Below are 18440 nucleotides of genomic sequence, written 5' to 3' on the forward strand. Positions count from 1 at the left end.
AGATGATGTGCCGTAAACAAAGCTACCGAGCAAGACTGGGTCAATAACTGATTCAATTTTAATATCTGTTCATATATAGTAAGTAATATTGTAATTGTGAGATACAACAACATTATCGTGTATTTTCATGCTGTGCAGCACTAGTTTGTATGTGTATCTGTGGGTTTCATGCAGCATCTTCGTAAGATTTTGGCATAATAAATAAAACCAGTTGGGATCTTTCTGGGATGTTTTATAATCTTTTTGATGCCCTGCTTGGTGTTCCTCTCTGTTTCTTCTTTGCTGAGTGCTGATGGTTCACTGCAGCAGAGGAAGCTTTGGATATGTGCACAGAGGTCAAAGAGCACCACAGTGTGTTTGTTTATCTGTTACTTGAGAGGTGATAGTTTCATCCTGAAAGCAGGCCGCACTTTTACATCTTGAAAGAGACGTGCTGAGATTGTAATTATACAGGTTTATTTTTCTGGTCCACTGGAAAAATCTCTTACAGTTTATTGATTTGTCCCTCTCCAGTCTTCACCATGGATTATTAGACATATATATACATGCTTTTTATCACAAACAGCAGTGCAATTGATTTCTTTTAACAGATGATTGACCTCAGGCTTCTGCTTGTTTTTAAGCTCGGAGGGGGACGGTACAGCAGTGGGTGACCTTAATGGCTTTTAGGAGTTTTACGGCCCTGGAGGAACTACTGTAAAAGAGAGCATTCATTAACAAAAAGGGCTAAAACAACTTAAATCATTATATGTTAGCTGTTTGGTTCACCGTAAAAGGCCTCATTGTAATTCTTGTCGGGCCTCATTTGCTTTCTGCTCAGCTGGTGGCTGACAACAGCTCAGGTTCAGGGAAACCCAATCCACGCAGGATGTAGCTGTTCCACTCCAGTCATCACCGTCCTGCAGCACTCAGCAGGTCTGAAGCTTTAAAGAGGTATCTCTGTTTTCTGACATCCACTGGATCTGACTGAGATGACGAAATACATCAATATGTTTGGAAAGGAAGAGAAGTTATTCAGAATGTTGGTTAAAAGTACAGATAAAAGTGCTAAAACCCACATTAATAATGATTTAACCTCCTCTTGTATCATCTTTCCATCCTGACTGGGGAGTTTCTCTTTAATGTGTGACGTTGTGGGCAGTTGTGTCAAGCTTTTGACTGATTGCATGTCCTGGCTTAGATGTCTAATGTGCTTTAGTTTTATGTCAAACCAAGTTTAGCTTGAAGTGAAATACAACACTAGCTTTTACGACAAAGAAACACCTCAGGGGAAAGGAGTTCCCTTTGGCTTTTTCTTAAGAAGGCCACATGTAAGAGATAAAAACATGAATGCTTTCTTGGTTACAGGGAAAAATTCCACTGAATGAGTCAAAGGGAGTTTCTGTTCGTCAGCAGAAGCTGTACATTTGAGCCACTTGTCTCCTTATTGCCTATTGGCAAAAGTACGACCTCAATATGTGATCAAAGAGTTGTTTATAAATGTGGCTGTGTTACATACTCGTTGTGGGAGATAGTATATGAGATGTTTCTGTTACTTTTTTTCTTTTTTCCGTTCTGATTTTGATAAGCGAACTTTTGTATTGACCAATAGAGAGTACCGATCCAATCCATTTAAACATTGATATCCCGTTTTTGATGACCGAGGTGTTTGTCATCCAGAATAATTAACTCAACGATTTTATCGGTTATCTTTGTCATTCCTGGGCTGTCTTTTTTCTTGTCTTGTTGTAATGAAGCCGCCAATGTTTGTTTCTGCAGTTTCCGTTTTTACGCCCTTTGCTTTGGTGAACTTGTCTCACTCTTTTGTGTGATGCGTCTTTAAACCCTTAAAATTGCTGGTGCTAACATAGTGTCACCCCTCCAAACTATAGTGTTGCTTTCTGGGCACAATCGTCTTCTTACTGGTGGAATTTTCCTGTGACTCAACAATAACTGCATTTTAGCCAGTATCAGAGGCATTTGCGATACTGGTAACAACTCTTAAGATATAAACCATCTCATTGTGGTACAGTGTAAGATAAAGGTTAAAAAATATTAATCTGCCTTTTGTTCTGTGTTGCTGCAGGTATCTCCGCTTTTACAATCCAGCCAACGTCCATAGTGGTGACTGAAGGCTCAGTCGCCAGGTTTTCCTGCAAAATCGCTGCACACCCTCCTCCCATCATCACTTGGGAGTTCAATCGGGTCACATTACCCCTTGCCACTGAGAGGTATGCGCTGTTGTCACCTGAAATTCATGATCATTTTTAATATAATTACTGGACATTAGATGTTGACATGAAATATAATCTGTGATCATTTTTATCTTAGTTATTCTAAATATTTTATATGTAATTTATTTGTATTGTAAGTGATAAATGCTGTTTCATATCTCGTCCAGAATCACAGTTCTGCCCAGTGGTGTTCTTCAGATTCACGGTGTGCAGCGGTCAGATGCTGGAAATTACCGCTGCATCGCCACCAACATTGCAAGCCGCCGCCGAAGCACAGAGGCCACCCTCACTGTCACACCAGGTTTGTCAACCAGTACTGTTTTTGCAAATATATTGTGTAAACCTCATCAATAGACAGTTTATTATTGAAATATCCATCACAAAGCCAGAACTGTGTTTGCTGTCGATGTTTGCTGAAATCGATGTAAAAAGAATATGTGATGAAAGGGCTGAGGTAGTTCCACCTTAGCTTTGATTCATTTCTTTGTAACAATACTGTATTAAGCTTAATTATAACAGTACTTTATTTAGCTTTATTATTACAGTGCTTTATGTAACTTTATCATCACAATACTTAATTTTTACAGTACATTATTTACTTTGAAATAACAATACTTTATTTAACATTATTATAGCAGTACTTTTTGTAACTTTATTAAAACATTATTTAACTTGATTGTAACAGAACTTTATTTAACTTTATTATAACAATATGTTATTTAACTACATAGCAGCACGTTGTTTAACCTTATCTAACAGTGCTTCATTGAAATTTTTTGTAGGAGTATTTTATTTAACTCTAATAAAACAGAACTTAGTCATAGCTTTTTGTGTCACCAGCAGTTGTAGATTGGTCAATAGTCAAAAGGATTGTTCAGTCACTCAAGGGACACGACAGAGATATCACTTTCACTCCAGTCTATGATGTCTAAAGCTGTCTTTTCCCTTCAGCTCCCAGGCCGCAGCTCCCCCAGAGGCCACGCATCATTGCCGGGCCGCAGAACATTTCAGTGTCGCTGCACCAGAGCGCCATCCTGGAGTGCATGGCCACAGGCAATCCACGACCCATCATCTCCTGGAGCCGAGCGGACAGCAAGTCCATCGATGTTTACAACACCAAAGTGTTGGGAAACGGCAACCTCCTTATCACAGACATCAAGCCCCAGCATGGAGGAGTCTATATGTGCAGAGCCACCACCCCCGGCACGCGAAACTACACAGTCACTTCAGCCAATATCACTGTGTTAGGTAAAGAAATACTGCTGTTTGGCTGCATTTGTTTGGATTTTGTATTGATATTTTATGATTCAATCTTTCTCACTGGTGTTCTTCTCATAAAGCTCCACCTTCCTTGGTGGAGTGGCCGGAGAGCCTGACCCGTCCACGTGCCGGCACAGCCCGCTTTGTGTGTCAAGCCGAAGGAGTTCCAACGCCTCAAATCACCTGGCTCAAGAACGGAGAGAAAGTTCACTCCAATGGTCGAATCAAGATGTACAACAGGTAAATTCCTCCTTCCACTGAGGGGATAATTCCTGGTATCCATAAATCGGCATTCTGACCGGTCACATGTATTTGTAGCCACGGAGAACATGAAAACAGCAACCCTAACTCCTTTTACTACCCTTAAACACTCGTTTAACAGTCTTTGTTTGCCAATTTCAAACGAGTGATATTAATAATTCACTATGCTCCCTACAGTAGAAAGGACACTGAATAATTTACAGCGTTGCAAATGGGGTTTTAGTTGGTTTCTCTATAATTTGCTCCCGCTCCTAGTTCAAACGTCCTCGTTTCAGGTAATTATCGAATTATTAGACCTTCGTAGAAGAGCCTCAGGATAAAGCCATCTGTGTACTTGTGCTTCATCTTTGTGTGTCTGTGTCACACAGCAAACTGGTCATCAACCAGATCATCCCTGAGGACGACGCCATCTATCAGTGCCAGGCGGAGAATGAGCAGGGATCGGTCCTCTCCATGGCGAGGCTCATCGTGGTGATGTCTGAGGATCGGCCGAGCGCTCCCAGGAATATCCAAGCTGACACCGTGTCGAGCTCGGCCATCCTCCTGGCCTGGGAGAGGCCTCAGTACAACTCTGATAAAGTTATTGCTTACTCGGTGCACTACATGAAGGCTGAAGGTGAGTGGTGTGTAAACAAACAAGAGACAAACAGGGATCAGATTTTCAATGTCATTTTGTCACGCAGGGATATAGGTTTATTTTTAATGTATTTAGATCTTTGATGTTTGTGTCCTTTAAAAGAGAACTCCACTGATTTAGGATTGCACTTCAGTCACACTGTTGGCTGCATGATGGACAGTTTGAAACAAAAAGGTTAAAAACACCATGCACCAGTATCAGAGCTGTCGTTGTTTTTTTTCATGTTGTCCATCATGCTCGTTCCTTTACCTTGGAAATCTGGGGTTTTAATGACGTTTGATGACACCCAAGTTGACCACATTCCAGCAAATTTGCGAATCCTACGATAGCAAAGTAATGGCCTGCTGTAAGGCCTTTGCACACACGTCCGTTTTTTAATCCATTACCTGAAAAAAAATCAAAAACCTTAGCCTCAGAAACCTTGCGCACTGAGTTCGATGCGCTTTATTGTTTTATTTGTTGCGAAAATTCACAATATGAGACACATTTGCTCCCTTGCTCCCTTGCTCCTGTCCACTGGGGGTACCTCCCTGGTTTTCACCACTCTCATGAAGACTAACTGTCCTCTTTTCTGTTTCCACTCTTTCGCTTTCTCTGTCTGTGTGTGGTCCTCATCCACCTCCTTGTCATCATCCACCTGAATATTACTGTCTGACCTGTTAAAAGGGATCATCTGAGGGAGCCAGGATACTGTGTGCTCCGCTCCTCTGTCTTGTCACTTATGTGTCCTGCTACCACATTTTCTTCACTGTTTCTTGGTCAAACAGCTCTCCAAAAGCTTTTGACGGATGTGAAAAATGCAGAAAAATCGAACCTGTACTGAAAATTCGAGATGAAAATCTGAAACTCGCGATGAGAGAAGGAATTTAAAATGAGGTGACGCCGTCACAATGTGCAGTCCATGAGCCGAGTGTGAAACTTAGGCCAGTTGGGGTAAAATGGCACATACTGCAGAGGAAAAACCCGGAGGCTAAAAACTTTTATTGGCGTATGCACCAGGCAAAAACTCCACTGGAATGAATAGGTGGCATCTTGGTGTCCAATATGTAGTTATTATTATAGGTCTTACGGGAAAAAAAACTGTGTGAAAATGAGGCGTTGAAGCTTTAGAGAATAGCACTTGAGGAACTTAAATTCTGCCACTTTCTGTCTTGAAAGTGTATTGTTGCAGCTTAATTAGTGTTGTTAATGCTATGTTGGTGGGCAGAGGTCAAGGGAAGAAAAAGAAATGCTTCTTCAAACTAAAGAACAACGGCTTTTTTTTTTGAAAAACAGGCATAGTTTTCTATAGACAGAAACCCTGAGGAATTTAAAGATGCAGGGTCCTTTCCTGGGCTGATAAAATGCAGGATGCACACAAAACTATTCACATAAAGCACAAGGGTTGTAGTGTGGCAGCAGAAAAGCCTTAGAGCCTTTCAGCTTTCCTGGGAACTCTTGCTGTTGACAGCAAGAGTCACATCAAACAATGCAACATTTGAGAAAAAAAATCAGCTTGTTCATTCAAGTACTGCACTTAATCATAATGCCACTGACTTCCATTGTGGAGGTGAAATGTACAGAATTCAACCAGAGAGAAAGGAACACCTGCCGGACTTTGTTGGGGATAAGGAGGTCAACATTAAAAGAACAAATTCTCTGTTTTGTTCTTGAGTAACTGGCATCTGTCAGGGATTTTCTGCTCTTGATTTAGATTTAGTGACACAATCTTCTTGCTCCCAGTCTCAGAGAATAGCTGTTCATTGACATTGACTCAGTATCAGACAGTACGCTCTGCACCTGAGGTTACAGAGAGGGAAGCTCGGCACTAAATGGATCCTCTAATGAAAGGAGGAACTAATTAACCCCCGTGATTAAGTGTCGGAAAGTGTGTGTTCTGTGAGTGCGGGTGGGAGAGTGTGAATTGGACAGGAAGGCAGACTTTGTTACACATTTTTCAGTGAGGCTTACTGAGGCCATCAGACCACAGAGAAAGCTTTTTTTTTTTTACTGCTCAAGTACCTTGTTTACCAAGTCAGAAGTCAGAATTTTTTATTCCACTAGGACACAAAATAAATCTCTTGTGTCTTTGCTAATCTGCTCTAACAAAATAACTTTTACACAAGAGAGTGCTGCAGGGGTGACGTTGACAAACAGTCTGTGGAATTTCTTTTTATTTTGATTTTAGGGGGGATTTTGGATTTCTGCAAAAAATAAGCTCTGTGGCAAACAGAAGTTATGAAACTTAAACGTTTAGTTGCGCAAGATGATATGAACAAATAAACACCACTTTTAGGGTTTTTGAAAACTAAATGCAATCAGAGGTAAAAAGTTAAAAAGTTTATAGTTAGCTATAAATGAACTACACTACAGTCGACTTCACAACGTGTCCTCACACAGTGGTTAATAATATCTAAAGAGTATGCCATTGTCATGTTACATACTTATCGTTAAGTTACGTGCTTAATGCAAAGTCATGTAGGTTAGGTTTAGGTATAGTTATGAGTTATAAGAAACATGGTGATGAGATTGATCGAAATAACATCCGTTGGTTTCGCACAGTCCCGTGTTTGTTTGATCCGTCCATCAGCCCAACTCTTATCTTAATTTGGGATTTCTTTGTTCAATCCTGTCAGTGCACTGGTCATCTTATCACAGTCTTCCTGATTACATGGTTTATACCAGAATTACGGCCTCATGGTTGTATGTATTGTACATGAACTGTGTTGTTCTACTTTTTGCATTAGTTCCAGAAGTGTTTGTGAACAACTTGGACTTGTTGTTTGGCGTCAACCTCTGAAGTCTCTTTTAGCCACTTGCAACTGCCACTTTAAGATGTAAAATCTTAAAAATTCACAAGTGTGGTATTTACTGATGTATTTTATGTTGTAGAACAAAACATGAAAGTCTCTTAAGTTTGTGTTAACCACAGACCTTATTTGTTTTTTTGACTTGGATGAACATGAAATGTTTCCCCACGGGTGATTAAACCACACACGTGTTTAATTATGAAACCATACACACAAAAAGGTGTTAAAAGGTACTGTGCCATAGCAACAACATAAACTTTTATTATATTTTTACTCGTTTTTATGAACTGAATAAGAGATTGGGTGTGATTTTGATCTCCTGCATGGTGTGTAAATTTTTAATTCTTTAATATGCTGCAATTTATCTAAACAAATGTGAAAAATACAAAACACAGGACAGATTGCTCTTAGAAGAATAAGAACTCCTCATCACTTGAGTTTATTTTGATATAAAACTCCTGTTACAATGTCGTCATTTGTCCAGGATTAAACAATGAGGAATATCAAGTTGTCATTGGGAACGATACAACTCGCTACATTATTGATGACCTGGAGCCGGCTCGCAACTACACCTTCTATGTGGTGGCCTACATGCCCATGGGAGCCAGTCGTATGTCGGACAACGTGTTCCAGCACACGCTTGAGGATGGTGAGTCACACACTTAGTAAAGGTCACAGACAATGAAATCCTTGCCACAGTGAAGACAAAATTAGAATCGAGATGTATTTAGGAGTGAGATAGATAAAAGGACAAGCTGCTATTATAACAGACTGTTATTTCAGTGGGATGATGATGATGGTTTGCAGAATATATTAGCATTTGTTAGCAGTGAGCTTTGCTGTTGATGTAAGAGACAATTATTTGTACAGTGTATGTGTGTGTGTGTGTGTGTGTGTGTGTGTGTGTGTGTGTGTGTGTGTGTGTGTGTGTGCGTGTGCCCACAAGCTCAGGTATCTGTGTTCAGGCCCCTCGAGTGTTTTTGGGTTCCAGGCTAACCTTATTTGCTCATGGCCTGTGGGTCAAGGTTGCCCTTTGTCTGTTCTACATGGCCGCAGTTATTAAATATCACACGTAACCTGCCGGGCGAGCTCGAGGTCACCTTTAATAGATGCTCTGGTAAAGACAATTTAAGCCAGTTCTATATTAGAAATAAGTAGTCTATATGTCTTTTGATTCGATTAAACACATTAAAAGGTTTGTGTCAGATTTTCATATGAAAGCATTACTTAAAACGGGACGTGTAGCTTTATCATATCCTGACTTTACGTCAGAGTGGTTTTACTACAAACTGTAGCCGCTGTGATTTGCTATGTCTTCCAGTTTTAGGGTTAGTTTGTGTTAGGGTCAGCAATATGGATGAGATACCATATCATTGCGTATGTAATCTTAAGCCTCTTTATATTGTGATTTGCAACATTTTTGGAAAGTTGGTAGATAAAAAATCACATATTTCCTTAAAACAGCTACAGTTATTTGCAACATTGCCAACAATGACCTGATACAATCAGACATATTCATTGAATCGCTACAATATTAATGGTCAACAAAATTATATTGTCTCAGGTAAATATCTTCTTACCTCCCAAACCTGAGATGTTTACTTAAAGCTCTTCTCATTCAGAGCTCAAGCTTTCAATTAGCAATTGAAGCAGCTGAATAAATATGGTTAGCAAAATACATTCAAGAGTGATTGTGTATGTTTGGGAAAAAGATAGATGGCTACCAAACCCCATCCTAAGGGTACGGTTACACATGAGCGAATGCAGGAGATGCTGTATTTGTGCTAATTGAGGGCAGTGCCAGATGTGACAGTTGTATCTTGCTAATAAGTCTGCCAAAATATGATGTTATTGGTACATTTTCTATTTTCTTACATTCCATGTGCGTCTCCTGACTCACTGCCAGCCAGGCAGCCTCTCTCATATAAGGCAGTTATTGTTTTTCATGGCCAGTATCGAACATTGTCGGGTGGTTAGACACGGCAACAAGTGGGGTCAACCACACAGATGTCTTTGATACTGTTTGACGCTCTGACTTCACCAGTGATTGTCCACCAAAAATATGCAAATTTGCATTGTTTTTATTATTATTATATATTAATATCAGTATTTAGTAGTGGTTTTTATTTTAATTTTTATTTGCCCCTTCACTCTCATTGAGTGGAAGTGAATGGGAGGCGAATATTTGTCAGTTTTAATTTTGCATATGTGTTCCTCTATTCCTTTTTAGTAAAGACAAACCTTCAATAGGAACAGTTAATCTAAGCATCAGGGGTGACTCTTCTGTCTTTTGGCTCACAGAAGCCCTTTTGGTCTTAACCTCCCTGTCTTGTCGGTCCACAGTTCCCCTCCGGGCTCCTGAGCTCAGCCTCACCAGCCGCAGTCCCATGGACATCCAGGTATCTTGGCAGCCTCTTCCAGAAAAGCTGAGTCGTGGCCGAGTCTCCACCTACCGTTTGTCCTATCGCACCAGTGCTGAGAATACAGTCTCACAGATCGAGCTACCTGGAGAAAAGACCCAGCATCTCCTGGAAAACCTGCAGCCTGACACCATCTACCTCCTGCGCATTGCTGCTGCCACCAGTGTTGGGTGGGGGGAGCAGTCTGCCTGGACGTCGCACCGTACTCCGAAAGCATCTGGCGCTCAAGGTACAATGTTGCGGTGAAAAGATTTCGTGATTTTCAGACTTTCAGACATGCAAGCACAAAATTAGGACATAGAGGACCCAAAATGATCAGGGAATTATTTTCTGCTTAGGCCATGAGACAGACTCAAGAGAGGATCTTATAATCTTGTTAAGGCATTGCGTTTGTTACTCTGTGACCTTTGCCCCGCACTGTCAGTAACATTGGAAGGGTTTCAGTCATGGGTCATAAAGGGAGCGACTCGGGCCTCTGGGTGGGAAAGAGTATATGGCTGTTTAGAGCCACATCTGAAGCTTTGAGGCGGGGGAGGGGAAGGTTTGTTTTTCCTGCCCATCTCTATTGCCCTCTGTCTCCAGTTTAAACTCAGACAGGAGCCTTCCATTGCTAAACATCATTCCCCTCATTCCTAAAATAAAAATGTGTGAAATGGCTCCCCTGGCTGCTCGTGTGGTTTCCTCTGGTCTGCATTGAGTGTGAAACAGCTGGTAAGGCATCAGATGGTAGTTTCACTTTTCAAAGAACAGGAACCTCCTCTGTCCCTCACATAAACACTGGAAACAGCTTCCAGTTTTCCAAGAACACGTTGGTCTTTTCTGAAAAGTCGTAACACACACAGCAAGAGTGTTTTTGTCATCACGAACCTAAAAAGACTGTTTGTGTACACTTTCTTGTCGAAGTGTACGTTTGTAATTTATTTCATAATATCATTATCTTAATATAGATGTTTATCTGATTGTTTTCTCTATAGTCCCTCTGGCTCCCGAGCTGCATTTGGAGCCTTTAAACTGCACCACTATCTCAGCGCGCTGGCAGCTGGTACCCAGGAACTCAGCCAGCGTTCAGGGCTTCAGACTCTTCTATCACGAGGAGAGCCAGTCAGAGAGGGCCCCGGTTCAGCTGCGTGCCTCGGATTATACATACACCATCGGAGGCCTTGGTGAGTTTTGTTTCAGATCACTTGCTGCCATAGTGGCAGTGTAGTTATGCACTACATCATACAGTGTTTTCATGGTCAACTTTTGAACACAAACGCTCAACAGTAGCACAGGATTAGCTTCATTTTTACATCAGATTATGTTTGGTTGATCTGATGAGATTTTAGAGCATCTTGTTGAAGAAAAAGTACTTTTGTTAATGGGAATAACCCATTGTGCTCATGGAAACACCATATCCTGTCCTGAATATAATCTTAATCACGATATGCCTCAGAAGCTGCTTATACTTGTGAATAAGGGTCAACAGACAGGGCTAACTGTTAGCATCACACGGCTATTGTTATCTAATGGTTATAAACAGGTTAAATGACAGAGTAGAGTCGTTTTGGTGTCAGTGTGAGTTTGTGGGGACCGTTTAATGGCTCAGTGTTGGATGAAAGCCACTGCTGCTGTGTTAGCTTGTGCTAACCAAGCAGATACTGTTGTTGCAGCAACAGAAAGTTTGCTGATCTGGCTGCAAGGCGGGATGGTCTTGGATCACAACCCCGGCACAGAAATGATTGAATGAAGGTATAATATGACTAAAGACGTTTGAATACTACTTGGTATTGGGTTATTTTAGTCAATACCTTACAGGTATCGAGTATCGACACGCAGCTCTAATTTTTAGGCAGCTTAAGTCTTCTTCTTATGTGTGCAAACAAAAAAAACAAATATGAGTACACAGACAGATTTGAGTTTGCACCCAAATATTTCTACAAATAAGTGTAAGACAAAATGTGCATGTTTTAGGGGTATTTTTTAAGATGTTCAAGCACAAAAGTAAAATACTTTTGAGGTGGTAAAAACCAGCAGCAGCATCTATTGACGATGAACCTTACGATAAGTGATTAATTAGCTTAAGCCTCGTCAGATGTCGAGCCGAGCCGTGAAACAGAACAGCGCCACATCCCACTTCCATGACCTCCCAACCTCTGTGCAGTGTGTGTGTCTTCTCAGCAGCTGCCGGATGGTGTTTGGGACATATCGCAGCTCTTCTGGCCTTTAGGTCAGATTCATTTTGGCCTTTTTTTTGTTTGAGAGAGGAGAGGGAGCTCAGGCCAATGCAGTGGACAACTGACCATCTGTGGCCGGGGGGGTCAACCAGGTGGTCAGCAGCTGACTTGTAAATCAGGAAGCTTGGTGCTTGGATGGGATCAGAAAGAAAGAAATGAGGAAGCACTATAAATTACTATAGGTGTTAACTCTAACTGCTGCAGGCATTTAGTTAGATATTTAGTTCAGTGGGTTAAACACCAACACTATTCATACAATACACCCTCTATGAAAGAAACAGCAACTAATCATGCCAGTTTAAAAGAAATGAAATTAACTAAATTCTTTTTTTTTATTAATTAAATGCCTTCAAAAATATGTTATGTTATTGTCATACGGTACCAGTTGCATTGGTGCGTAATGCCATGGAGAGATATGCACTTTCTCTCAATCCTCTAACTATTGAATAAATCTTCTGGGAGGAAGAGAAAGCCTTGGTCACAGCTGCTGATAAATATTAAGCCGATCAACAAAATTAGCAACTTTCAAAATAGAGCTTCGTTCAAATAAAAAGAATCATCTATTTGTTCTTTTTTGATAAAGGAGCTTTGCAGGGCTGTGTTTTGAGGAGAGGGCAGCGTTTTTGTGGAGGCTGATTTATTATGTGTTTTATGACTGCTTTGAGCAGCGTTGCTGGAGGAGCATTGACATCAAAGACTCTCATTGTGTTTGGCTTCGAGAGCCACAAAGATAGTTTATTAGCCGAGGCTTAAAGGAAATGCAGCCTCACCAACTGAGCTGCAGGCCAAACAATGAGTGTGTCTTGTGAGCTCACTATCTTGCAGCTCTGAGATTTCGTTCTCATAAAGGAGGGAGGTGTAAAATGCAGCATCTGACCTTCTGTGTGGAAACACATCCTGCATCAGAGGAAACCTGCTGTGCTCTGAGGAATCTGACTAAACAGCTTTTTACCAATTATTACTTCCTTTTTCGAGACATAGCTTTTTGCTGTTATTACAGCTGCACCGTTAATTAAACACTAATCTATTGATCAGATGTGGGTACAAGTCATTGTTTTTCAAGTCACAAGAAAATCTTGAGTCTTTGCACTCAAGTCCCAAGCAAGTCTTGAATTAAAAGTTAAGTCCCAAGTCCTAAAGTTTGGATTTTGAGTACTTAACAAGTTATTATGCAGCCTTCACAAGAGTGATTATACATATGAAATTTTTAAAAAATCATGAATGCTTCTAAAATGTATTTTTATTTATTTTTTTTGCTGGAAGTGCGTCTTTAATTTTTCGACCCATGTGTTTGCATACTGCAATTTGTTTTTCCATGACCACGCATAGTTTTTGTATGTGAACAATGTGATGTTTTGTATAAAATTTTCAGTTGACACTCAGTAACCTAATGTAAGTTCTTCACGGCTCTCCTGCAATTTGATTGGATGCTTTCAAACTGGTTCTAACAAAGGCATCTTTTTCATCGTGGGGGGAAAGTATCAAGCACTTTAAAGTGGAAAGGCTTGAGTCCAGGTCAAGTCATGAGTCACTGGTGTTAAAGTTCAAGTCGAATAGCAAGTTATTTTTAATTTTTTTCAAGTTGAGTATAAATTCATCAAATTTGAACACAATGATTTCAAAAGGGACAAAAGCAAACCTTAAAAGATTTTTTTTTTTTTAATTTAAACAGATATACATATTTAGAGGCAATCCTGATATAAATCCACACTACACGCTAAAATATACTTTGACAGAAGCACATATGGAGAAAGTCAGTAATGCCAGTTATAAAGCACGATCGACTGTGTCTTAAATTTGCCATCATCAGCCACCATTAAACTGCTGCTCCCACCAGACCAAGTCAGGGTGTTGAAGCAAAACCTCTGAATGTAATGAATTTAGCCAGATTGCATTTTTGGCAAATGAGTTTCACTTCATTCGCAAGAGAAAGAAAATGTTATTTCTCAGACGTTACGTAGTCTCACTCTCAAGGCGATCAGGTGATGAGTTGGAGATGCGATCATCTGTTCCACAAGTGTTGAGCTAAGTAATTACTCTGTATCCACAATGATGATACTTAAGAGGATATTCATATTAGGACATGTGAGATACTTTATTATGAATAAATACTGCTACATGCTATTTACTACAAGCTGGTCTCATTAAGTAATGACAACTTGTAATATTGATATTAGGAGTGTTGTGATACAGTGCTGTCGCCACTAAATATGATATTTAAAAAATGAAATATCAATATCCTCTCAATGATACACACATGATAATATAATGTAAATAATCCAGAGCCTCTTAAATGATTTTTTTCATTTGTTGTCTCCATCTTTACCTCTTTCCACTCGTATTTTGAGTGTGATTAATTTAACTGACAGCATTACCATCACTATTGTTTTAATTTTCTAAGATATCGCGATAAAATCATCATTGTGAATTCTTTTGGCCAAGACAATGGTTTGGTAAAAAACTGATACTGCGCCAGCCATAATTGATATTTACCGACAAGTCACCTGATGAGGCTAGAGTTGACAGGTCTTTCGTTCATTCAAATTTCTCTTGTGCTGTAACAGTGAAACTACATCAATAAGCAACAACCAGTTCATCATGTTGGAATTTGAGTACATGTTGCTCTCTTCCTGCACTTTCCTGCTCCAGTCATTGCGTTGCAAGATATTCTAAGTCTCCTCCCCTACTAAGAGAGACAGTTTAACTTTTACTTTTTGGCTGATTTGCTTTGAAGCATTATTTGCAAATGTCTCTAGCTGCATATTTAATTTTCATTTTACATAGTTTTTGCTAAAGATGCTCTAATGTAAGACTCCACAGTTTGTCCTTCAGACTGCCAAATGCTGACTATAGAATTCTCTCAACAGGTGATTTATTTTTCTAAATTAAATCTGCTTGTACTGTCAATGGTATTTCCTATAATCCAACATCAGCCATATCTCTCTCTCACTCTTTTTATTTTTTTCACCAATAACATTGATTTCTGAACTGTCAGCTCAATCAAAACCAGGTACTGCTGATTTAGCTTTGTGTGTGGCTGCAGAAGGACAAGCTCTGAGCTGACTGTTAAATTATCACTTATGACCGGGCCAGATGATTGAAAGCGCACCCTGAGAGACAGGAATGTGTTTGAGAGGCTCCAGTTGGGTATAAATGACATGGTGATGTGACCTTTCCTCGCATGTGTACTCTCTGCTCGGCCCATGAGAAGAACACGTAGTCGTAGTCGAGGCTTAAATACCTCTCATACCTGTTGGCACCAGGCAGCGCTGTGCGCACAACTGTAGATTTATCTCATAGCTGCGGGCCATGTATCTTCTCTGCTCCTTTGATTAAAAATGAGGCTCAAAACTAGATTCTGACCATCAGTTTAAAAGGTCATTTTGTGCTTAACTTCTGTGTGTGTCAGTATGCATCTATGTGCTGATTTGTGTGAGTAAGGGCAAAAGAGAGAGAGGGGGAGGAGAGGGAGAGAGATGATAGATGCTGGTGTGAGGGTTCATGCAGGAGTTGACATTTATGGCCCCTGTTCAGGCCTGGCTTGCTGCGGCCTGGGGGGCCTTTCGCAGGGCAGAACAAAAACCTCAGGGGCCAACAGGATCTGCATTTTGGCTGTAAAAAAAAAAAGAAGGGTGACCACAAATGGCTCAAATATGCCCTTTAATACAAGCAGCCTTATTTATGGGTGTAAGGCCATGTGAGATTTATCCCAGTGGGAAGGACGGGAAAATGCTCAAGGAATGGCAACTCAAGCAGCACTCTAACACAGCCACATTTGTGACTTTAGGCATCCTCTGCTGCATCAAGTGTTGCTGAAACAATTAGTAGATGCATTGGAAATCATTGAAAAGCAATTTTGATATTGAATTAATCATTTCAGTCTTTTATCAAGGAAAAGATAGCCAGTGTCTCCAGCTTTTATAATGTAACAATTTTCTGCTCTTCTGTGTACATCCTGCATAAAACTGCAGTTTTTCTTACCTGAAACAGCTGTATTGTACATATTTGTTATCATTGTTGTGACTTTTCTATTCTATATTGATGTTCTTGAGTGTTGCAGTTTTATAATTTCTCTTAATATGTTTAATGTATGCACAAAACACCACAGCAAATTCCTTGTTAGTGACCTGGTGTCACTAAACTCAATATTATTCATTTTGGGACTGCTGGCTGGCATTTGAACACTTTGGTTCTCATATAAGCGTTCAACGTTTCACAAATGAAACGATTATGGGGATATGCCTGGGTTGAATAGGGGAAAAGTTTTTACGACATCACCATAAAAACTTCCCCAGTTGATCACTTACATTGAGCCCTTCATTTTTAGTATAACAGGTTTTCTGAGATTTTACTATTTAAATAAGCAAATGAGGAATTATCTAGTTAAATATTCACTATCTTCACATCAGTTCAGAACAGGTATCTGAATAAAAATAAAAATAATCACAGAAAGAGCAGTAATAAAGGTGATATGAGTGCTGATACATATCAATAAAATGAAATAATGGAAAAAAGAAAAGTTGGTAGTCCCTAAAATCCAGGCCATCACACCCGCATTTTGAAGACCTCAGGAGGTAAAGCTGGTAGTCGCAGTCTGTAAACAGATACACACACACACACACACACACACACACACACACACACAGACACACACACACACGCACTCATTTTGGGCATTCTCTTTCCACTAGTCTGAAAGAAGATATGTTATAGATGCAAAATAGCCCCACATCTCAAAATTGACCAGTGCATATAAAAACTGTTTTCACCTGGGGTGACTCGCTTTAATCAAAACAAAATTCAACTCTTCATTGATAATAGAAATAAGCATTGGTCAGGATCTTTTAGAAAGCTGCTGAATTCGATAAGCAATGACAGATATCTCGTTATGTGTGGCCTGAGTGTGTATTTATTACTACATGGTCACATAGTGTTTCAGGTAAGAGTCTCAGGTGTCAGGTCCATGTGAGGGACAAACAAACCTGTCCTCTGAGTTTTCTCTTATCAGGATGCTGTGTCATCGCCTATTAAGTGGCATTTTATTTTGACTTCCCTGTTTTTCCACTCACTTCCCCTGTTTGACCCTCCCCCCTTACGGAGAGCCCTATCACCCCTCCTTTTGCAGGATTTAGCCTGCCTAGATTCCATGTCAAAGGTCGTGGCCCAGATGTCACAGCTTCCCCCCTCGCAGAGCAACTCTCTCGCATAATTACGGCAGGCCCATTGTACTGTGGGGCTGGGTGGAGGTGCCTGCTATGTGCCTCTTTAGAGGTGGACACTGAGGCAAAACAAAATGGGTAGACACTCTGGACAACACAGTGGACATTTTACAAACAAAATATACAGAAAGTACTGGTTCTATTTATTCTTTGCAAAAGAAAAATGTATGTATCAAGAGAACTTATTTTCCTCCAGATCAGTCTTGGTATGCGAGATATTTTTTACCAGGTGCTGGTAAAAAAAATCACACTAAATTTTATACTAATTCATGTTGCAGTTCATATCTCTGATAAGAATGTCAATATTTTTCTTTGACTTTTAATTGTCATCGTACAGAGCCATATAGTTTTTGGCAGGAGGGTCTCTGAGCAAAAAACAAGAGGAGGCTCATCTCATATTCCCCACCCGTGACCTCAGATTCTTTCAGAGTTTAATCTCGGCCTGACCTGCTGGCCCTGGTCTGGCTCCAGTGAAACTCCTCAGGGCTGCAGGGGGGTGCAAGCAGCTCGACTCAACTCCTCCTTAACTTGTCCTCGGTGGACACATATTCATCTTCAGTGGTTGTGCCCCTAAATGTCGCATACAACAATAGAAGTTTGTTCTCTGCAGGACAGACAGGATGGTAATGATAGTAATAGATTCAACATCATTTTAGTGCTGTGTTGAGCAAAATGCATCATCATTTTTTTACTTAACATTTCTTTATGTGCTTCTGTCAACAACATGCATGCAGGAATAAATTGTTCTAGAGTAGTGGTTCCCAACCTGGAGGTCCCGCCTTCCTCTAGGGGTCACCAAAGCCTCACAGAGGTTGCAAGGACCTATAGATTTTAAGGAGTTGGAGGACACAGATATACAGATGTACACTTTTTAGGGGATATACATAGAAGGCCTATATCTCAGTATTTCATTTATTTCGGGCTACGAGAACAATGGCCAAGAGAGAAGAAAACCCTGAATTTGTCAAAAAGACACCCATTAAGTATGTATGGTTATTAGAAATAATAAAAAAACACAACACAGACAGAGAATCGTAAAAACTGCCTAAAATTATCACGAAAAACCAATTTCTAATGCAATATTCATAGGAATATCAATCTCAAAATTAATTAAAATCCAGTTTAGAGGCAGCATCCATAGCAATGTGAATTTCTGATGAACAAAACCAAACACCAGACACAATGACAGTAATAATAGGTGGTCCCGCTCATACCAATTTCAAACTTCCAGAGAGACTTCAAAGGCCTCAGACTAGAAAATGCTTTTTATTTTCTCGGTTCGAAAAAGTATTACAAACATTATTTTCATCTTCCCACCAAACTATGACCAAGCATTTGAGCAACGTTAATTAAGGAAGTTAGGGATCATTTATTTTACGGTCTGTATGAGTTGACAAATATGACTCACAATATCGATATTGTACG

The 18440-nt window shown here is 40.1% G+C and overlaps 1 protein-coding gene across 1 annotated transcript in view; it reads left to right on the top strand.

Moving 5' to 3' along the window:
* prtga (protogenin homolog a (Gallus gallus)) overlaps positions 1–18440 on the top strand; it is a 42164-nt gene that overhangs the window by 13292 nt on the left and 10432 nt on the right. Inside the window, exons 3-10 of the mRNA XM_042489453.2 lie at positions 2066–2210; positions 2381–2514; positions 3165–3461; positions 3554–3713; positions 4103–4350; positions 7645–7809; positions 9504–9809; positions 10555–10743. Of these exons, the coding sequence (XP_042345387.2) occupies positions 2066–2210; positions 2381–2514; positions 3165–3461; positions 3554–3713; positions 4103–4350; positions 7645–7809; positions 9504–9809; positions 10555–10743 (1644 nt within the window). The remainder of the gene's footprint in view (positions 1–2065; positions 2211–2380; positions 2515–3164; positions 3462–3553; positions 3714–4102; positions 4351–7644; positions 7810–9503; positions 9810–10554; positions 10744–18440) is intronic.

This window comes from Plectropomus leopardus, chromosome 1 (genome assembly GCF_026936395.1).
Source record: "Plectropomus leopardus strain MGB_pleo_1.0 chromosome 1, ASM2693639v1, whole genome shotgun sequence".
NCBI lineage: Eukaryota > Metazoa > Chordata > Actinopteri > Perciformes > Serranidae > Plectropomus > Plectropomus leopardus.